Below are 23,177 nucleotides of genomic sequence, written 5' to 3' on the forward strand. Positions count from 1 at the left end.
GAGGCCTGGGCCGGCCAGGGTGTGTGGAAAGCTTGGCTTCCTCCATCGCTGGGGAAACCCAAGCCTCCCTCCTGCTCTCAACATGGCCACAGCCATCTTGGTTGAGTTAATTTGCATACTTGCTCCTTATTGGCTTGTGGGCGTGGCTTGTCGGTGTAGCAGGGTGATGGTTAATTTGCATATTACTCTTTTATTAGATAGAATTTAGTACGTACTTTTTTAGTACTGGTGAGACATTATCCTAGTATATAAAAACCCTGGGTGGTAATGACCAGTAACTATTGGAGGCTGACCAACTGGAAGTCAGTGCTGGCCCCGCCCCCAAGCAATTGGTAAGGGGCAATCAGGCAGGCAGGCAGAGGGTTTAGGGGTGATCAGGTAGGCAGGCAAGTGTTTAGGGGACATCAGGTAGGCAGACCAACAGTTAGGGGTGAGCAGGTAGGCAGACAGCCCCTCGCCGGGCTGGCCCCGCCCCCAAGCAAGTGGTTAGGGGCAATCAGGCAGGCAGGTAGAGTGTAGGGGTGATCAGGTAGGCAGCAGTTAGGGGTGATCAAGTAAGCAGGCAAGTGGTTAGTGGTGATGAGGTAGGCAGACGGCCCCTGGCAAGGCTGGCCCCACCCCCCAGCAAAGAAAGAGGGAGGCCCAGGCCAGCTAAGCCATTGCACCCCAGCCTGTCACCTGCAGCGGGAGGCCACCAGTGGCAGGGGAAGGGGGGCAGCGCTGCACAGATGGCAAGCAGTGGCAGCAGCGGGGGTGGGGCCAGCTGCCTGCAGCCTGGGGAAGGAAAGCCTTGATAGGCCCTGATCTCAGGCCAGGCCTAGGGACCCTACCCCAGGGGTCCCTAATTGTGAGAGGGTGCAGGCTGGGCTGAGGGACCCCCCTGAGTGTACGAATTTTCATGTACGAATTTTCGTGTACCAGGCCTCTAGTCTATATACTATATAAAAGCCTAAGTGACCATCACAACCAAAACAACCAAACAGACGACCAAACAGGCTGCGTGGGGTGACCAGGCTGGCAGGGGGGTTAGTGAGGATTGACCAAACAATTGAGCAGCAGGCTGCATGTGTGACCAGGCTGGTCGGGGGGGTGGGGGTGGGCAGTGAGGAGCGAACAGGCTGGCAGGTGGCAGTTGGGGGTGACCAGGCCAGTAGGGGGGGCAGTTGTGGGTGACCAGGCCCTCAGGGGGGCTTTTAGGGGTGATCAGGCAGGCAGGCAGGTGAACAGTTAGGAGCCAATTGTCCAGGATTGTGAGAGGGATGTCCCAGATTGAAGAGAGTGCAGGCTGGTCTGAGGGGACACCCCCATGCACGAATTTTGTGCACCAGGCCTCTAGTAAGACTATAAGAGCTTACAATTTGGGTGGAGAACAAATACTCAACTTCATAAGAATTTGTATATCTATAATTACATATATATATTATGTATATATATTACACATACTAGTGGCCTGGTGCACAAAATTTGTGTACATTAAAAGGAAATTAATTAGAGGAAATATTTTAATATTGCTATTTGCCCTTTATCTATAATAGAAGTGTCAGAAATGAAAGAAAATTAATAAAATGTATATGAAAATCTCCCTCCTGTCAGAGTCTGGGGTGCGCTGTGGGACCTAGAGTCAAGTCCCCACCCACCACCCTCACACACTTCGAAAATGCAGGAGACTCAGACTCGGCTTGAGGGCTCAGCCTGAGGTCCCTGTCAAGCCCTGCCGGGCGGGGGGCACAACCTCAAGTCCCCCAGCCTGGCGCTGGGTGGGGTGCGCAGTCTCAGGTCCCCTGTCAAGCCCCACGGGGCGGGGGTTGCAGCCTGAGGTCCCTGCTGTTTGGTCGTGACATTATGGTGTCCCGGCTAATTTGCATATTCTTCTATTATATAGATAGATATATACTAGAGACCTGATGCATGAAATTCGAGCAAGGGGCTTGGCCCTCGCAGCCCTGGCTTCGTCCAGAAGGTCATCCGGATGGTTGTTCTGCTGTTCAGTCTAATTAACATATTAGCTCTTTATTATATACTAGAGTGCCATTGCACGAAGATACGTGCAATAGGCCTTCCTTCCCCTGGCTGCTGGCACTGGTTTTCCTCCAGCACCCGGGACCCAGGCCTTTGCTCTGGCCAGAGCCTTCAGTCTTTGCTCTGGCTGGAGCCTTTAGTCTTCACTCCAGCTGGAGTGCTGCTCCTGTAGCTCCCTCTGCCCCCCACCCTCCTCCTCATAGCAGGTGTCCTGCCCCACCCGGCCGCTCCGCGCCTGCATGTGTGCTGCCTAGAGGCCCAGAGCAGCTGGGGGGCGGGCCCGCCACCATCTTTGTCAGGTTAATTTGCATACCCACTCCTGATTGGCTGGTGGGCATTGTGAAGTGACTGTCAATTTGCATATTTCTCTTTTATTAGTGTAGAGGATATTGTGTGTGTGTGTGTGTGTGTGTGTGTGTGTGTGTAAATAATTTACTTGGTGTTCATTAATCAGATTCTTACTGTAGGCAGGGCACTGTGCTGGGTCCTGGCCTGGGTTAGGGAAGAGTATGATACAGATTTGTACACATTAGTTTTTGCCCTTTAAAAGGAGCTTATGGTTAGCAAAGAAAGTACATCAAATGCTAAGTATAAGTATATGATGATACATAAACATTACAAAATAAGAAGTATTGGGAGTTCAAACATGGGATAGATTATCATCAGCTGGTACAGTTAAGGTTAAGCTTTTGCTCAAGACAGTGGGCTAAAAGGGGAATTTCAGAGGATGAGAAAAATCTAGATTAAAAATATTGGAGATGACTTAATCTCTTAATGAAACAATTTCTTCTTCTCTTTTCCTTAGTTTTAAGTTTAGGCAGAACTATATTTTTTACCTTTATCAATGGAATGCAGGAAAGCTAGGTTTTTAGTCAAAGATCTCCCATTAATAAGCTGTATAGCCCTAACTGGTTTGGCTCAGTGGATAGAGCGTCGGCCTGCAGACTCAAGGGTCCCAGGTTCGATTCTGGTCAAGGGCATGTACCTTGGTTGCTGGCACATCCCCAGTAGGGGGTGTGCAGGAGGCATCCGATCAATGATTTTCTCTCATTGATGTTTCTAACTCTATCCCTCTCCCTTCCTCTCTGTAAAAATTAATAAAATATATTTAAAAAAATAAGCTGTATAATCTTGGACAGTCAAGACTTTTAAGGTAAGAGAGGATCTTAAAATTTTCTAGACAGTTGTTTATCTAGGTTAACCCCTCAGTGCTTTTGATATCTTCAACTATAAAGTTGGAATAATTAATTTCTTTATTTCACTGCATTATTATGCGATGAAATTCTGTAATATAAATTTAAGGTGTCATCATAGCTATCTTTCAGATGACTGAACTAGTTTGGCAGATTCAAGAGATATATTCTTTAAAATTTGTTTTTATACCAAAACTTTTACTTACTTATAGATTGAAAATTGTAACTATGCAGTGGAACTTGGGAAGAATAAGGCCAAATTCTCCTTGGTTGGCATTGCTGGGCAGGACCTAAATGAAGGGAATTCAACACTGACACTGGCATTGGTATGGCAGCTAATGAGAAGGTAAAGATTGCAATGTTTATAGCAACACTGTGAATTTCTTTCAACAAATCCTTTGAACTAAAGTTTTAGTTCATTTGGAAGAATAACAAACAGAATAAATATACTACAAAATATTAATTTTTAAATGATTTACTATTGATACTATATTCTTTGTAAATCTTTTTTTTAATAGTGGATAAATCTCTAGAAACAATCACTGTTCTTAATGTCTCTTAAAAACTGCCTTGTATGGAGTTGTTTTAATTTTTTAAAAAATACTATATAGTAGTTTTTGTTTCTCATTACTGAGCTTTGTAACTTTGGATTGTAACTAAGTGCAAAAACCAGATTAAAATTAAAAATACTTATTAGAACTGAATATTTCTTAAATATTTATCTAAATATTGATATAAGTGATATGGGAGCAAATTTCACCCCTTTCAGTCTCAAATATACATCTTTTCTGTTACAGGTACACATTGAATGTGTTATCAGATCTTGGAGAAGGTGAAAAAGTCAATGATGAAATTATAATTAAATGGGTCAATCAGACTCTTAAAAGTGCAAACAAAAATACTTCTATTTCCAGCTTCAAGGTAATCAAAAGCTATTTTTAAAATTTTGGGTAAGAAATTAAGTATAGGAAGAAACTTCATTGAGAATTACATTGGTTTAGTTTCAGGATTACATTAATGTTATATCTCAGGATCACAATTTGTGAGCTTAGGCATACTAATTATTTGGCATGTGTAAACCCAAACTGTACAGTTTGAATTCTTATATTTTTGATTGGTTGTCCTATTGAGTATAAATGCAGGTTAATGTTATCAAATTCTGATAATCTAATCTTAAAAAAAAATAGAATAGAGCAATAAAATCCAATTGTCAGATGAAACAGAAAGCTAAAAAGCCATTGTTTATATAGGATATGTAATACTTTGTGCTCCCTAGCAGCAGTCTCAGAATTGTATTGACATCATTTCCAAGGCATAATAGAGCCAGCCAAACCAATTCAAGTGGGAATTGAAAAAACTGGTAGGAAAAGAAAATCTTGTCATGTGGCTTCATAGTGGCACTTACTGCTCACTTCCAAGCATTTGTGGATGATTCATAAAGCACTCAAAATGTAATTTGTACATGCATACCCACTAATTGTCATGCATTTCCATTCTTTTGCTTTTGCATGCAAGCTGATGTTAGCTACAACTAAGCATGTCTGCTTGTACCCATTCATTCAGTGAGCCTTGTGTTTGTGATTTCATTATAAGTGAAAAATCAGCAATTCGTATTTTTGTAGTAAAATAAGAGTGCAAACAGAAGAATCCCTAAGTTCTCCTAAGACTTATCTACCCATCTTTATTCTATTCTTTGCCTTTGCTCTATATGTTTAACAACATTGTAGAGCAGAAGAAATGTCAGAAATTGATAAATTCTATCTTCTCATCTTGACCTAAACTGAGCCCCAAAGTGGTTTTAATAGGATAGCTGGATGTTGGCAAAGATGTTGCCTGAGTCCTGGTGGTTCAAGTGTGGTTTTTCTTTTCCATCTTGGAAGGAACTAATGACATTGAGTTTTTATTGTTGCTTATTTAAAACAAAATTTCAGTCCATGATTTGTCTTTATATATTTTAGACATAAAACATAACATAGAAATGTAAAATAGGAAAGGAGACATGTAAAATTCTCTAATTGACAGTCACTCATTAAAATTGTTATACTCTAACTTAATGTTTTTGTACTTTCATTTATGAAAAATAATAAGCTTTTGTATAATCAAATAAAATACAGTTAGGAAACATTTAGGAACAAATTAATAAATATTTATTGAGCTCTTACCAGTAACATTTCTAGGCAAAGAAGAAGCTATAGAATATAAGAAATTATTTGGCCCTCAGAGTGTTCGCCATTTATTTGAAAGGCAAATTTGTATAACTGAGAAGGTAATGATATTATAGTCATTAATTAATGCAACTACTATTACGGATAGATCTAATTGATCATTTCCAATTGAATGGTCAGTGAAGAGTGATGGAGAAAGTTGGATTTGATTTTAGCACCATGGAGAGGAGGGATTTGAATTGGTGGAGAACAAGAGTGGTGTAATAAGCTAGAAGAGGTCCATCTTGAATAAAGACAAGTCTGAGAAGGTTAGGAGAAATAGTTTGGCTAGAGAAGAAGGTTCCTAAGGGATACAATGCAAGATATAGGCTGAGTTAATATAGTGGAGGAATCTGGCCTTAATAAAGGATATTGGTAAGGGCAGTAATGTAAGAAGAGTGACTATTTTAGGAATACTCTTCTGCATGTGGTGAGCAGATGGCTGGAGGAAGAATAGTTTAAATCCAAGGACAATATATAAGAAGCTGAGGCTGAACTCAGATATGAAGTGAAGGATTTGGAGGTAGGGGTGGTCACTGAGAATGTTAAGAATGAATAGTATTTGCTATTGTAAAAGAACAGGTATGATTTGGCTTCTTGATTTAAGAGAACACTGAAGAGAGACAGAGGTTAAAACTCCTGATTGGGGGGCCTGGATAAATGAAAAACAAAGTATAACAAAAATGGGGATGTCATGAAGTTCAGCTGCTTTCTGGAAAAGAAGATGAATTCAGTTTTAAGCTTGTTGAATTTGAGGTAATTTTCAGGAAGTGAAGAGCTGGATGAAAGGAGATGTCAAAACTGGGAATACAGCCTGGCTGGTATTGCTCAGTGGTTGAGCATTGACCTACGAAACTGGAGGTCACGGTTCCATTCCTGGTCAGGGCACATGCTCAGGTTGTGGGCTCAATTCCCAGTAGGGGGTGTACAAGAGGCAACTAATCAATGATTCTCTGTCATCATTGATGTTGCTATCTCTCTCTCCCTTTCCCTTCCTCTATCAATAAAAACTTAAAAAACAACAACCGGGAATACATACTTGGTGATCAGTTGAATAGAAGAAATGGTTGAGAATGGGTGCACACAAACTCTTTAAGGGAGAGAATTCATTGAGAAAAGTAGACTTGAGAGTATGGTTTTACTTAACACTGAGGTGGCAGAAACATACTGTGGAAGTGCTTGGCATTTAGTAGGTGCTTAACATAAAACTCTAGATTGTAAATAGTTGAGAAATTCGGTAGTGAATGCTAAAAATAGTTGGGGTTGGAAAGGTTTTTGCGAACTGTAGAAGGCATTATAATTGAAGACCATAAGTGGTACTAGTAAGAACCATAATTAAGTCAGTGCTATACCTAGAAATTTCAAAAAAGTCAAGTTTACTCTTTTTAGTTAAGTAATTTTCCCTCACAAAGAATATCATGAGGTGGTATATTAGCCAATAATAATAATCATACTTGCCACTTATTGAGTCTTATGTGTCACAATGTTAAACACTTTACACATTATTATTTCTTTTTTTTCACAACTCTATAAACAAAAAGTTGAGCATTAGAAAAATTAAATAACTTGTCCACTGTCATCCTATATATTAAAAGCCTAATAATTCAAAGTGTCTGTTTGTCCATTCAACCAATGAAAGTGTAATATGCTAATGATATGCTAAGGCCACTCAACCGCTCACTATGACGTGCACTGACCACCAGGGGACAGATAGTCATCCGGTCGACCAGTCACTATGACGTGTACTGACCACCAGGGGGCATGCGCTCCAACCTGTAGGTTAGCTTGCTGCTGGGGTACAGCTGATTGGGACTGAGCGAGATGGGCTGGACACATCCTGGAACCCTCCCATGGTCCCTTTCTGGATGGCCAACCTCCCACATCCCTCCTCGGCCTTGATTGTGCACCCGTGGGGTCCCTTGGCTTGGCCTGCACCCTCTCACAATCCGGGACCCCTCAGGGGATGTTGGAGAGCTGGTTTTGGCCTGATCCCACAGGGCAGGCCGAGGGACCCCATTGGTGCATGAATTTGTGCACTGAGCCTCTAGTACAGCTGTAAAGATGAATAACTGGATTTCACACCCAGACATGTCTAACTGCAGGATGAAAACCAAGCTATGGAGTTTTGGCTCAGCTAGCTAACTGTGTGACATACTGCTCATTCATTTCATAAATACAGGGGTGGGCAAAAGTAGCTATACAGTTGCATTGTGATGTTCATTTGAGTTAATAAAACTATGGTAATAATCATAACCTTCATGCCTTTGTCTATATAACAACTGTACACCTACTTTTGGCCACCCCTGTATTCAAAGCTTACCCTGTCGGAGAAACCAAGATGGCAGCATAGGTAAACACATAAACTGCTGCCTCGCACAATTTCAAAACTACAACTAAAAGATAAAACGGACATCATCCAGAACCACAGGAAAGCTGGCTGAGTGGAAATTCTACAGCTAGAAGGAAAGAGAAAAGCACATTGAGACTCAGAGGAGCTGCAAAAGGCTGAAGTACAGAGACGTGCATGCGTGGAGAAGGGCGGGCAACTGAGGACGCGGCTGGCTTTCTCAAGCGGGAGGGAGACAAAAGCTCCTGACTGTGCTGAACTCCAGGTCCGGGCGAGACTCTGGGGACCCAGACTCATTTGGGGAAAAACTGGACTGTCTGGCAGCAGGTGAAACTCGAGGGCGGCTTTCTCTCAGAGGTGCTTGCAGCGATTACCTCGGGACACTAAGACCCAGGGGCCTCTTAGGGCAGGACTGACAGGGAAACCAACGCTGTCTGCTCCACCCTGAGACTCCTCCCCATCCAAGCTGAGCACAGAGGCTTTTACAATTCTTGTCTCATAAGGGTGTCTCCAGCACAAAAGTTCTCCCAGCGTAGACACAGCTGATCCTCACAGCCAAATTGGCCTGGAGGTCAATTCCTCCCAGTGATACCAATAACAATCAAGGCTTAACTACAACAAGACTGTGCACACAGTCTACAAAGGGGTGCACCAAGAGTGTCCACCTCAGGTAACTGCGGAGGTTGAGCCACTGGGCCCTATAGGACACGTAGCACACAAAGCCACTCTATCAACTCAGGGAAGCAGCCAAAATGTGGAGACAAAGAAACAGGTCACAAATGAAAGAAATGGAGGAAAGCAAACTACTGGATATAGAGTTCAAAACCACGGTTATAAGGTTTTTCAAGAATTTTCTAGAAAAGGCCAATAAATTTAGTGAGACCCTCGAGGATATAAAAAAGGACCAACTAGAAATTAAGCATACACTGACTGAAATAAAAAAATATTATACAGAGATCTAACAGCAGACTAGAGGATCGCAAGAATCAAGTCAAAGATTTGAAATACAAAGAAGCAAAAAACACTCAATCGGAGAAGCAAAAAGAAAAAGAAAAAAGAATCCAAAAATATGAAGATAGTGTAAGGAGACTCTTGGACAACTTCAAGTGTACCAACATCCGAATTATGGGGGTGCCAGAAGAAGAGAGAGCAAGATATTGAAAACCTATTTGAAGAAATAATGACCGAAAACTTCCCCCACCTGGTGAAAGAAATAGACTTACAAGTCCAAGAAACGCAGAGAACCCCAAACAAAAGGAATCCAAAGAGGACCACACCAAGACACATCATAATTAAAATGCCAAGGGCAAAACAGTTAGTTACCTACAAGGGAGCACCCATATGACTGTCAGCTGATTTCTCAACAGAAACTATGCAAGCCAGACGGGAGTGGCAAGAAATATTCAAAGTGATGAAGAGCAAGAACCTACAACCAAGATTACTCTACCCAGCAAAGCTATCATTCAGAATTGAAGGTCAGATAAAGAGCTTCACAGATAAGAAAAAGCTAAAGGAGTTCATCACCGCCAAACCAGTATTATATGAAATGCTGAAAGGTATTCTTTAAGAAGAGGAAGAAGAAGAAAAAGGTAAAGATAAAAATTATGAACAACAAATACATATCTATCAACAAGTGAATCTAAAAATCAAGTGAATAAAAAATCTGATGAACAGAATAAACTGGTGAATATAATAGAATCAGGGGCAGAGAAAGGGAGTGGACTGACAATTCTCGGGGGAAAGGGGTGTGGGCGGTGCAGAAAGAGACTGGACAAAGATCATACACCTATGGATGAGGATAGTGGGGGTGGGTAAGAGCAGAGGGTGGTGTGGAAACCGGGTGGAGGGGAGCTATGGAGGAAAAAAGAGGAACAATTGTAATAATCTGAACAATAAAGATTTATTAAATTAAAAAAAAAAAGCTTACCCTGTCAGGTGGCCTCTGTAGCTACATAGCTTCTGTGGTCCTCAAAGAGCTCACTGTTCAACCAAGGAGGCAAAAAAGAAAACTCAAATACTATGGGGTGTCATTAATACTGCAGAAATGAGCTAAGTGAAATAGGGAGCACCAGAGAAGGGCATGTGTTTTATGAAAACCTTAGCAGTTTATACTAGCAGCTGACTACATCTCTTGATGAATAAAGCTGAATTTACTTCTTGCTTACCATGTAGTATCTGCATCACCTTCGGCAAATAATTAATTTCTCTATGCCTCAGTTTTCCCATATTTAAAATGGAGATATTAATACTACCTATCTTCTGAGTTTGTTGTCAAACTAAACAAGTTAACAAATGCAAAGTGCTCAGTAGTATGTGACACATAGTAAGGGCTCTGTAAATGGGAATTACTAGGCTATTGGTATTGCCAACATATAAAGGGTATCACATGTGGAAAGGTTCCTGTTGAGCTTTTCAGTGAACTCTGGTAGCCACATCATTCTTTTTCCACTTTTATTTTCAAAAATGACAGGAAGAACAATAGACTGGAATTGTCCTACTAGGAATGTATATCAAATTAGAAAAAGAGACAGTATAATTCATTATCTTGAAAATCAAGACAAACTCCAGGCTAGTTGTCTTTAATATTCTACAAACTACTTTTGTTTAAGTAACTTATTTATGATTAAGTTAAGAAATATGGAAGGAAAAATTATGAGAATGTATTTATATACTAAACTTAGGGTTTTACTATAACCCCTACTCCCTTTGCAAAAGTAAAATGTTTTTCACTAATAATATACAAATCAGAGGAGTTGGAAGATAGACCTGTTTTCTTGGAAATAGGGAGATAAAGGATCTGATATACCTATCGTCAAAAGTTAAATTTTCATTCAACTCAATAAAACTTTTTCCTAAGGAGAATCATAGGGAAATATGTTGAAAAAAATCCTTGCTTCCTATATCTAAGTGAAGAAATATCTAAAATACCACAAAAAGTGTAAACTTTCAGTCATAAGATGAATACAATCTGGGAATCTAACGTATAGCATGGTGACTATAGTTAACGCTATACACCAGGCATCTTCAAACTAGGACCCGCGGGCCACATGCGGCCCGCCGAGGACATTTATCCGGCCCGCCGGGTGCCACTGCCTGTCCTGCTTAGCAGCCAACTTGTCCCGGGCCCGCAGTGCGCATAGGAATTTGTTCATAGTTTTTTTTTTAAACTATAGTCCGGCCCTCCAGTGGTCTGAGGGACAGTGAACTGGCCCCCTGTTTAAAAAGTTTGAGGTCCGCTGATCTACACTAATAAAAGAGAAAGATGCAAATTGATTGTACCTCCGCTACGTCCACCAGCCAATCAGGAGCGAGCATGCAAATTAACCCAACAAAGATGGTGGCGGCCAGAGATCTGGAGTGAGCAGGAGGCTTATGTTTCCCCGGCGATGGAGGAAGCCAAGCTTCCTGCATGCCCTGGACACTGCTCAAGGCTACAAAGTTTCAATTATAGAAGATAAATAAATCCCAGATACCTGCTTCCAGCTGGCCCTGGCCTCCACTAAAGGAGGCACTGAAAAAAAAAGGGGGGGGGGCTGGGTTGCTGGGGGGTGTGGTCAGCCTGAAAACGGCCCTTAGCCCCTCACCCAGGCTGGCCAGGCACCCCCATAGAGTAAGATTCCCCACTGGGGGGGACTTCCTTCCCCTGGCTGAAGGGGCTGTGGACAGCCTGAAAACGGCCCTCAGCCCCTTACCCAGGCTGGCCACACTCCCATGGAGTAAGAGTCCCCGCTGGGGGGCGTGCCCAGCCTGAAAATGGCCCTCAGCCCCTCACCCAGGCTGGCCAGGCACCCCAGAGGGACCCCCCACCCTGAAGGGGGTGTGGCCAGCTTGAAAACAGCCCTCAGCCCCTCACCCAGGCTGGCCATGCCCCAAGGGAACCCCCACCCTGATCCGGGACACCCTTCAGGGCAAACCAGCTGACCCCCACCTGTGCACCAGGCCTCTATCTATACTAATACAAAGGTAACATGCTAATTAGAGTGGGAGTCCTTCCAGGAGACCTTCCAGATGTTCTTCTGGACAAAGCCATGATGGTGGGGCCGAGGTAGAGGAGGTTAGAGGCCAAGAGGGGAGGGCAGTTGTGGGTGATCAGGCCAGGATGGGACGGCATTTGTGGGTGATCAGGCTGGTGGGTGGCAGTGCGGTTGGGGGTAAGCAGACCAGGGGGGCCAGTTGGGGGCGAGCAGGCCATCAGTGGGGGTCAGTTGGAGGTAATCAGGACAGCGGGGGGTCAGTTTGGAGTGAGAATACCAGGAGGGGGGCAGTTGGGGGCAAGCATGCCAGTGGGGAGGGAAGGTGGGAGCAAGCAGGCCAGCAGGGGGGCACTTGGTGGTGAGCAGGCTGGCAAGGGGGCAGTTGGGGGCAAGCACACTGGCACGGGGGGCAGTTGGGAGTGATCAGGCTGGTGGGGGGGCAGTTTGGGGGAGCAGGCCAGCAGGCAGAGTGGTTAGGGGCAATCAGGCAGGCAGGCAGGCAGGTGAGTGGTTAGGAGCCAGCAGTCCTGGATTGCGAGAGGGATGTCTGATTGCCGGTTTAGGCCCGATCCCTGTAAACTGGCAGTAGGACATCCTTCGAGGGGTCCCAGATTGAAGAGGGTGCAGGCCAGGCTGAGGGACACCCCCCTGTGCACGAATTTCGTGCACCGGGCCACTAGTATTGTATAATTAAAATTTTCTGAGAATAGATCTTACATTTTTTCATCATATATATGTGTGTATATATATTAATAGTAGCTATCTTCTCTGTATATAATAAATGTGTATACACACACACATATATACATATATATATACACATATATACACACACACACACACACACACACACATATATATATATTAGAGGCCCGATATATGAAGATTCATGCAAGATTGGGCCTTCCTTCCCCTGGCTGCCGGCACTGCCTTCACTCCAGCCTGGAGCCCCCTCTCCGCCTTCCCATGCTGCCCAGAGGCCCCGAGAGGCTAGGGCAGTGCAGGACGCCTGCGATGTTGCCATGGCAACAATGCAAGTGTCCCACCCAGGCCACTCAGCGCCTGTGTGTGCAAATTAACCCACCATCTTTGTTGGGTTAATTTGCATACTCACTCCTGATTGGCTGGTGGGTGTCGTGAAGGTATGATCAATTTGCATTTTTTCTTTTATTAGTATATATATATATATATATATATATATATATATAGAGAGAGAGAGAGAGAGAGAGAGAGAGAGAGAGAGAAATATGTGAGGTACTGGATGTGTTAATTAACTAGGTGGAAGGAATTCTTTCACAATGTATAGCATCAATATTTACACTTTAAATATCTTACAACTTTGTCAGTTATACCACAGAAAGCTAAAAAACAAAACAATTTTCCCCAAACTTAAAAAAAAATCATAAATATGTAAATAAGTAATCAAAATACAACACAATTAAGCCACTTGTCTATTTATTTATTTGTTTTTTTTACCTGTAATTTTTTAATTGTCTAAAGTTTTACATATGTCTTCTTTTACCCCAATTGACCCCCACCCCAGCTATTCTACCCCGGGGAAGCCCCCACCACCCCAGTGTCCGTGTCCATTGGTTATGCTAATATGCATGCATACAAGTCCTTTGGTTGCTCTCTAACTATCCCACCATTTATCTCTGGATCTATTCTTGTTCATCGAATTATGTTGATCATTATATCCCACATATGAGTGAGATCATATGATATTTATCTTTCTCCGACTGGCTTATTTCACTTAGCATAATGCTTTCCAGTTATATCCATGCTTTTGCAAAGGGTAAAAGTTCCTTCTTTTTTATAGCGGTACTACAGGCCCAATGCAAGAAGATTCATGCAAGAATAGGCCTTCCTTCCCCGGCCTGCTGGCACTGGCTTCCCTCTGGCACCTGGGACCCAGGCCTTCACTCTGGCCACCACCTTCCACCTTCGCTCTGCCAGAGCTGCCTTCCACCTTCGCTCCAGCCCTGCTGCCCTCCTGTAGCTCACTCCATGCCCGCCCCCCCACCCTCCATAGCAGGCATCCCGCCTGCCCTGGCCACTCCGTGCCTGCGTGAGTGCTGCCCAGAGGCCCGGAGTGGCTGGGGTGGGGCGGAACACCACAGCCCGGCATCCACCATCTTTGTCACATCAATTTGCACATTCCCTCCTTATTGGCAGTGGGCACCTCCACCTTTGTCGCAGAGTGACCATCAGTTGACATATTCTGTCTTTATTAGATAGGATAGTATTCCATTGTGTAGATGTACCACAGTTTTTTAATCTACTCATCTTCTGATGGGCATTTAGGCTGTTTCCAAATCTTAGCTATTGTAAATTGTGCTGCTATGAACATAGGGGTGCATATATCCTTTCTGATTGGTGTTTCTAGTTTCCTGAGATATTGTCCTAGAAGTGGGATTACTGGGTCAAATGGGAGTTCCATTTTTAACTTTTTGGGGAAACACCATACTGTCTTCCACAGTGGCTGCACCAGTCTGCATTTCCACCAGCAGTGCAGGAGGGTTTCTTTTTCTCCACATCCTTGCCAGCTTGTCGTTTGTTGATTTGTTGCTGATAGCCATTCTGACAGGTGTGAGATGGTACCTCATTGCTTTGATTTGCATTTCTCAGATGATTAGTGACTTTGAGCATATTTTCATATGTTTCTGGGCCTTCATATGTCCCCTTTTGAAAAGTGTCTATTTAGGTCCTTTGCCCATTTTTTTATTAGACCGTTTATCTTCCTTTTGTTAAGTTGTATGAGTTCTCTGTAAATTTTGGAGATTAAACACTTATCAGAAATATCATTGGCAAATATGTTCTCCCATGCAGTGGGCTTTCTTGTTGTTTTGTTGAAGGTTTCTTTTGTATATTCTGTGGCTGTGTAGAAGCTTTTTATTTTGATGTAGTCCCTTTTGTTTATTTTCTCCTTAGTCTTCATTGCCCTAGGAGCTGTGTCTATAAAGATATTGCTGTGACATATGTCTGCTATTTTGCTGCCTATGGAGTCTTGTAGGATTTTTATGGTTTCCCGTCTTACATTCAAGTCCCTTAGCCATTTTAAGTTTGTTTTTGTGTATGGTGTAAGTTAGTGATCGAGTTTCATTTTTTTGCATGTATCTGACCAAATTTCCCAGCACCATTTATTGAAGAGACAGTCTTGATTCCATTGTATGTTCTTGCCTCCTTTGTCAAATATTAATTGAGCATAATGGCTTGGATCGATTTCTGGACTCTCTGTTCTGTTCCATTGGTCTATATATCTGTTCTTGTGCCAGTATCAGGTAGTTTTGAGAACCGTGACTTGGTAATATAGCTTGATATCTGGTATTGTGATTCCTCCAACTTTGTTATTCTTTCTCAGGATCGCTGCAGCTATTCCGGGTCTTTTTTTTAAATTATTATTTCAGATAAGTTTTTGGATAGTTTGTTCTAGATCTTTGAAATACGCCGGTGGTTTCCAATGGGGATTGCATTGAATCTGTAGATTGCTTTGGGTAGTATGGACATTTTAATGATGTTGATTCTACCGATCCATGAACATGGTATGTTCTTCCATTTGTTTATGTCTTCCTCTGTCTCTTTTTTCAATATCCTGTAGTTTTCTGAGTACAGGTCTTTTACATCCTTAGTTAAGTTTATTCCTAGCTATATTAAATTTTTTGGTGCAATGGTAAATGGGATTTTTTTTTTCTCGCTTCTATTTCTGTGAACTCATTATTGGTGTATAAAAAGGCCATAGATTTCTAGGTATTAATTTTGTATCCTGCTACATTGCGAAATTCATTTATTAGGTCAAGTATTTTTTTTTATGGAGTCTTTAGGGTTTTCTATTTACAATATCATGTCATCTGCGAATAAAGACAATTTTACTTCTTCTTTTCCAATTTGGATACTTTTTATTTTTTCTTCTTGTCTGAGAGTTATGGCTAGCACTTCCAGTACTATATCGAACAGGAGTGGTGAAAGTGGTCATCCTCGTCCTGTTCCTGTTGTTAGGGGAAATGAGTTTAGTTTTTGCCCATTGTTGGCTGTAGGTTTGTCATATATGGCTTTTATTATGTAGAGTTGATTCCTCTATTCCCACTTTGCTGAGAGTTTTTACCCAGAAAGAATGTTGGATTTTGTCAAAAGATTTTTCTGCATCGATTGATATGATTATGTGATTTTTGTCTCTCAGTTTGTTTATGTGATGTATCACATTTATTGATTTGTGGATATTGTACCAGCCTTGCATCTCCAGAATAAATCACACTTGGTCATGGTGTATGATCTTTCTAATGTATTGCTGAATCCGATTTGCTAGAATTTTGTTGAGGATTTTAGCATCTATTGTCATCAAGGATATTGCCCTGTAGTTCTCTTTTTTTTATGATGTCTTTATATGGATTTGGGATTAGGGTAATGTTGGCTTCATAAAAAGAGCTTGGAAGTGTACCTTCCTCTTGAATTTTTGGAATAGTCTGAGGAGGATAGGTTTTAGTTCTTTGAATGTTTCGTAGAACTCCCCTGTAAAGCCGTCTGGACCAGGGCTTTTGTTTGCCGCAGATTTTTGATCACTACTTCAATTTCTTCAGTAGTTATCAGCCTATTCCGTTTTTTTTTTCATCCTTCTTGATTGAGTTTTTGGAGCTTGTATTTTTTCTAAGAATATGTCTATTTCATCTAGGTTGTCCATTTTGTTGGAATAGAGTTGTTCATACTATTTTTTTTCATAAATGTTTGTATTTCTGTGGGGTCTGTTGTTATTTCTCCTCTTTCATTTCTGATTTTGTTTATTTGGGTCCTCTCTCTTTGCTTCTTGGTGAGCCTGGCCAGAAGTTCATAAATCTTCTTTATCCTTTCAAAGAACCAGCTCTTGGTTTTGTTGATCTTTTGTATTGTTTCTTTGGTCCCTATGTCATTTATCTCCGCTCTGATCTTTATTATTCCCTTCCTTTTGCTTACGCTGGAGTTTTCTTGTTGCTCTCTAACTCTTTGACTTGTAGGGTTTTAATTTATTACCATTGTTTCTTGTTTTTTTTGAGATAGGCCTGGAGAGCTATGAACTTCACTCTCAAGACTGCTTTCACTGTGTTCAATAGATTTTGGGTTGTCATGTTTTCATTGTCATTTGTTGCCATGATGCTTTTTATTTCTTCTTTGATCTTTTTGGTAACCAAATCATTGTTTAATAGCATGCTATTTAGCCTCCAAGTGTTTGATTTTTTTTATTGTTTTTATTGTAGTTGATTTCTAGTTTTATGTCATTGTGATCTGAGAAGATGCTTCATATGATTTCTATCTTCTTGAATTTGAAGAGACTTTGCCTGTGTCCCAATATGTGGTCTATCTCTGAAAATGACCCTTGTGCACTTGAGAAGAATGTATATTCTGTGGCTTTGGGATGAAATGTTCTGAAGATGTCAATTAATTCCATCTGATCTAGTGAGTCATTTAGGATTAATGTTTCTTTGCTGATTTTTTGTTTAGAGGATTTGTCCAGTGGTGTTAGTGGGGTATTAAAGTCTCCTACTATTACTGTATTGCTGTCAATCCCTCCCTTGATATCCTCCATAAGTTTTTTTTTAATATATTTGGGTGCTCCTGAATTGGGTGCATATATGTTTACCAGAGTTATATCTTCTTGTTGAATTGCTCCCTTTAGTATTATGAAGTGGCCTTCCTTATCTCTTGTCATGCCCTTCACTTTGAGATCTGATTTGTCAGATATAAGTATTGCTACCCCAGCTTTTTGTTTTTCATTTTATTTCGCCTGACAAACCTTTTTCCATCCCTTCAGCATCAGTCTGTGTGAGTCCTTTGTTCTGAGATAGATTTCCTGCCGACAGCAGATATATAGTCATGTTTTGTTATCCACTCAGCTACCCTATAATTTTTTATTGGGGCATTTAATCCATTTACATTTGAAGTTATTATTGATAGGTACTTTTTTGTTGCCATTTTTATTCTTTATGCCTGTGTTTCTTCTTCGTTTCCTATTTCTTCTTTTTAAAGCAGACCCTTTAGCATTTCTTACCTTGCTGGTTTGGTGATGATAAACTCCCTTAGTCCTTTTTTGTCTGTGAAGCTCCTGATTTCTCCCTCAATTTTGACTGATAGTCTTGCTGGGTACAGTATTCTTGGATTCAGACCCTTCCTTTGCATGACTTTATATATTTTATTCGATTCCCTTCTGTCCTGATGTGTTTCTGTTGAGAAATCAGTCGATAGTCTGATGGGAGATCCTTTGTAGGTAACTTTCTGTCTCTCTCTGGCAGCCTTTAAGATTATTACTTTGTCATTGGTGTTTGCCAATTTAATTAAAATGTGTCTTGGTGTCGGTCTTTTGGGGTTCATCTTTTTGTGACTCTGAGCTTCTCGGAATTGTGTGTGTTTTTTCTTCCCAATATCAGGGAAGTTTTCTGTCATTATTTCCTTTTTTTAAATTTAATAAATCTTTATTGTTCAGATTATTACAATTGTTCCTCTTTTTTTCTCCCATAGCTCCCCTCCACCAGGTTCCTACCTCACCCTCTGCCCTTACCTCCCCCGCACTGTCCTCATCCATAGGTGTACACTTTTTCTCCAGTCTCTTCCCACACCCCCCACTCCCCTTTTCCCCCAAGAATTGTCAGTCCACTCCCTTTCTATGCCCCTGATTCTATTATATTCACCAGTTAATACTGTTCATCAAATTTTTTATTCCCTTGGTTTTTAGATTCACTTGTTGATAGATATGTATTTGTTGTTCATAATTTTTTTTAAAATATATTTTATTGATAGTTCACAGAGAGGAAGGGAGAGGGATAGAGAGCTAGAAACATCGATGAGAGAGAAACATCGATCAGCTGCCTCCTGCACACCTCCCACCGGGGATGTGCCCGCAACCAAGGTACATGCCCTTGACCGTAATCGAACCCGGGACCCTTCAGTCCGCAGGCCGACGCTCTATCCACTGAGCCAAACCGGTTTCGGCTGTTGTTCATAATTTTTATCTTTATCTTTTTCTTCTTCTTCCTCTTCATAAAGAATACCTTTCTGCATTTCATATAATTCTGGTATGGTGGTGATGAACTCCTTTAGCTTATTCTTATCTGTGAAGCTCTTTATCTGACCTTCAATTCTGAATGATAGCTTTGCTGGGTAGAGTAATCTTGGTTGTAGTTTCTTGCTATTCATCACTTTGAATCTTTCTTGCCATTCCCGTCTGGCCTGCATAGTTTCTGTTGAGAAATCAGCTGACAGTCGTATGGGTGCTCCCTTGTAGGTAACTAACTGTTTTTCTCTTGCTGCTTTTAATATTCTCTCTTTGTCTTTTGCTCTTGGCATTTTAATTATGATGTGTCTTGGTGTGGTCCTCTTTGGGTTCCTTTTGTTTGGGGTTCTGTGCGCTTCCTGGACTTGTAAGTCTATTTCTTTCACCAGGTGGGGGAATTTTTCTGTCATTATTTCTTCAAATAGGTTTTCAGTATCTTGCTCTCTCTCTTCTTCTGGCATCCCCATAATTCTGATGTTGGTACGCTTGAGGTTGTCCCAGAAGCTTCTTACACTATCTTCATATTTTTGGATTCTTTTTTCTTTTTGCTTTTCCAGTTGAGTGGTTTTTGCTTCTTTGTATTCCAAATCTTTGACTTGGTTCTTGCAATCCTCTAGTCTGCTTTTAGGTCTCTGTATAATATTTTTTATTTCAGTCAGTGTATGCTTAATTTCTAGTTGGTCCTTTTTCATATCCTCGAGGGTCTTGTTAAATTTATTGGCCTTTTCTAGGAAATTCTTGAAAAACATTATAACTGTGGTTTTGAACTTTATATCCAGTCATTTACTTTCCTCCATTTCCTTCATTTGTGACCTGCCTCTTTGTCTCCGCACTTTGGCTTCTTCCTTGAGTTGATGGAGTGGCTTTGTGTGCTTGGTGTCCTAGCAGGGCCCAGTGGCTCAACCTCCCCAGTTACCTGAGGTGGACACTCTTGGTGCACCCCTTTGTGGGCTGTGTGCACAGTCTTGTTGTAGTTAAGCCTTGATTGTTGTTGGTATCACTGGGTGGAATTGACCTCCAGGCCAATTGGCTGTGAGGATCAGCTGTATTTCCACTGGGAGAGCTTCTGTGCTTAGCTTGGGTGGGGCGGAGTATCAGGGTAGAGAAGACAGCCTTGGTTTCCCGTCTGCCCTGCCCTATGAGGCCCCTGTGTCTCAGTGTCCCGTGGCAATGGCTGCACGCACTTCTGAGAGAAGGCTGCCCTCAAGTTTCACCTGCTGCCAGACAGTCCAGTTTCTCCCGAATGAGTCTGGGTACCCAAAATTCTCACCCGGAACTGGATTTCAGTGCAGTCGGGAGGTTTTGTTTCCCTCCCGAATGAGACAGCTAGCTGCGTGCTTGCTGTCCGCCCTTTCTGCTCGCTGCGTGTAAACCAGCCGCATATTCAGCTGCCCGCCCTCTCCACGTGCGCGGGTCTCCGCACCTCCGTCCACAGTTCCTTTGGGTCTCAGTGTCCTTTTATCTTTCCTTCTAGTTGTAGAATTTCCACTCAGCCATCTTTCTGGTCGTTCTGGACCATGTCTTCTCTGTCTTCCATTTGCAGTTTTGAAATTGTTGTGCGAGACAGCAGTATAGGTGTTTACCTATGCCACCATCTTGGTTTCTCCCTCATTATTTCCTTAAACAGGTTTTCTAAACCTTGCTCAGTTTCCTCTCCTTCTGGCACCCCTAAGATGCGGATGTTGTTTCGTTTCGTGTTGTCCCGAAGTTTCCTTAAGTTCTCCTCCTGTTTCTTAAGCTTTTTTTTCTAGTTTCTGCTTTTGTTCGGTATTTTTTCCTATCTAGTCTTCTAGCTCACTGATGCAGTCCTCCACTTCTTCTAGTCTACTGTTGATGCTTTCTATTGAGTTCTTTATTGCAGCAATGCCATTTTTCATTTCTTCTTGGTTCTTCTTCATTTCATCTTGGTTCTTACACATATTGTTAAATTTGTGTTCCATCCTTTTCAGTGACCTTATGACCATTGCTCTGAATTCTTTCTCCATCATGTTGCTTGCCTCCATTTAATTTACTTCCTTTTCTGGTGATGCCTCCTTTTCTTTCGTATGCAGGCTTTTTCTTTGCCTCCACATTATCATTCCTCTCAGGGTGTCTGGTTATGTAGCTCTCTCTCTCCTGTGTTGATTTAAAGGCACATAATACAACAAGACACAATGCACAGGGCACTAAACAGAAATGTATTCACGATACTAATGCCCCCAAATAAAAATGACCACCACAGAAAAGAGAATTGGGGAATAGAAAAGAGTGAAAAAATGATATTGAGAAAAGGAAAAAACGTCAGAGAGAAAATAAAGAGGAGAAAAAAGGACGGTGGAAAATATATTTATATGGGGAGAAAACTCCAATAAAACAACAACTAATCAAAAAAATGCAAACAACAAACACCCAGAAATGAATGCAAACTACAAACAACAACCAATCCAAAAAAATGGAAACAACAAACATCCAAACAACAAACACACAGATGAATCTGAGGAGGCAGAATTTACTTCCAGAATGTAAGGTCAAGGAATTGAATGAATGGGGAAATAGCCACAGTTCAGTATAGAGGAGGTAAAAAGAAAATGAGTCTATAAGAAGATAAGTAGAAAACAAAATTACAAAAAAGAAAATATGTATATATGTATATAGTATATATCCTATATAATAAAAAGGTAATATGCAAATGGTCATTATGCTGTGACATGTAACAACCTATCACCAGGAGGGTGGAGTAGCCAGGTAAAAGCAGGAAAGAGCTACAGGAGGGTGTAGCACCAAGCTACAAGCACTGAGAGCTACAGGAGGGTGGTGCAGTGAGTTACATGCAGCAGAGAGCTACAGTGGCAGTGGGCAGGGTGGACAGCTGAGGCAAGCGGCTTCAAGCTACTCATGCATGTATTCGTGCACAGGGCCACTATATCCTATCTAATAAAAGAGTAATATGCAAATTGACCATACATCCACTACACCCACAAGCCATGCCCACCAGCCAATCAGGAGCGAGTATGCAAATTAACCCAACCAAGATGGCTGTGGCCACGGAGCGAGCAGGAGGCTTGGGTTTCCCCGGCAATGGAGGAAGCCAAGTTCCTGCACACCCTGGCCAGCCCAGGCCTCTGCTCAAAGCTACAAAGTTTCAATTTTAGAAGATAAATCCCAACAAAAATGGCTGCAGCCATGGAGTGAACAAGAGGCTTGGGTTTCCCCAGCAATGGAGGAAGCCAAGTTTCCTGCAGCCCTGGCCTCCACTTAAGGCTACAAAGTTTCAATTAAAGAAGATAAATAAATCCCAGATACCAGGGCCTCCACTTGGGTCGCCAGGGGGCGTGGCTGGCCTGAAACCACCACAGGCCTGTCGCCCAGGCTGCCCCATGCCCCAAGGGAACCCCCACCCTGATCCAGGACACCCTTCAGGGCAAACCAGCTAGCCCCCACCCATGCGGTAAGCCTCTATCCTATTTAATAAAAGAGTAATATGCAAATTGTCTGTCACTCCAACACACAAGATGGCTGCCCCCATGTGGACACAAGATGGCCACCACAAGATGGCCAGCAGGGGAGGGCAGCTGGGGGGGACAATGTTTGCAAGGGAGAGCAGTTGTGGGTGATCAGGCCAGCAGGGGAGGGCAGTTGGGAGGGACCAGGCCTGCAAGGGAGGGCAGTTGGGGACGATCAAACCTGCAGGGGAGGGCAGTTAGGGGTGACCAGGCCGGCAGAGGAGGGAAGTTGGGGGCGACCAGGCCTGCAGGGAAGGGCAGTTAGGGGTAACCAGGCCTGCAGGGGAGGGCAGTTAGGGGCAATCAGGCTGGCAGGGGAGTGTTTAGGGGGTGATCAGGCTGGCAGGCAGAAGCAGTTTGAGGCAATCAGGAAGGCAGGCAGGCGAGCAGTTGGGAGCCAGCAGTCCTGGATTGTGAGAGGGATGTCCGACTGCCCGTTTAGGCCCGATCCTACCGGGATCAGGCCTAAACGGGCAGTCGGACATCCCTCAAGGGGTCCCAGATTGGAGAGGGTGCAGGTTGGTCTGAGGGACACCCCCCCCCATGCACGAATTTCGTGCACTGGGCCTCTAGTATATATATAAAATTCCCCCCCTTCTTTAATCTATCTATCTATGTATTTATTTGCTATTGGAAAAGGAGAATAGAGAGTAGATAGTGATTGGTGACTGGAATTAGTTAAGCTATTAGTAGAGGAAGAGAACAAGTGAGGAGAGGAAAAACAGAAGCAAAAACAAACAAACAAAAACTAACCAACAATCAAACAAACAACAGCAACAATACAGAAAGAAAGAAAAAGGTAAAAAATTGGATAGTGAAGAAAGAGAAGAGACAAGTGTGTATGGGCTTGTAGCAGGGGAGAAGAAATTAGATATATGAATAAGATCAATTTTTCACAGGGGGTAAAAAGAAAGGATAGAGGAAAACTAAAGCAGGAAAAGGG

General features: G+C 42.4%; 1 protein-coding gene across 4 annotated transcripts in view; it reads left to right on the forward strand.

Annotated features, from left to right (window-relative positions):
* Positions 1-23,177, forward strand: part of PLS1 (plastin 1) — a 217,858-nt gene that overhangs the window by 185,535 nt on the left and 9,146 nt on the right. For all 4 annotated transcript variants that reach the window (XM_080657190.1, XM_080657189.1, XM_080657187.1 and 1 more), the window contains 2 exons: positions 3,425-3,558; positions 4,010-4,133. In XM_080657190.1, the coding sequence (XP_080513316.1) occupies positions 3,425-3,558; positions 4,010-4,133 (258 nt within the window). The remainder of the gene's footprint in view (positions 1-3,424; positions 3,559-4,009; positions 4,134-23,177) is intronic.

Source organism: Plecotus auritus (assembly GCF_963455305.1).
Source record: "Plecotus auritus genome assembly, chromosome: 2".
NCBI lineage: Eukaryota > Metazoa > Chordata > Mammalia > Chiroptera > Vespertilionidae > Plecotus > Plecotus auritus.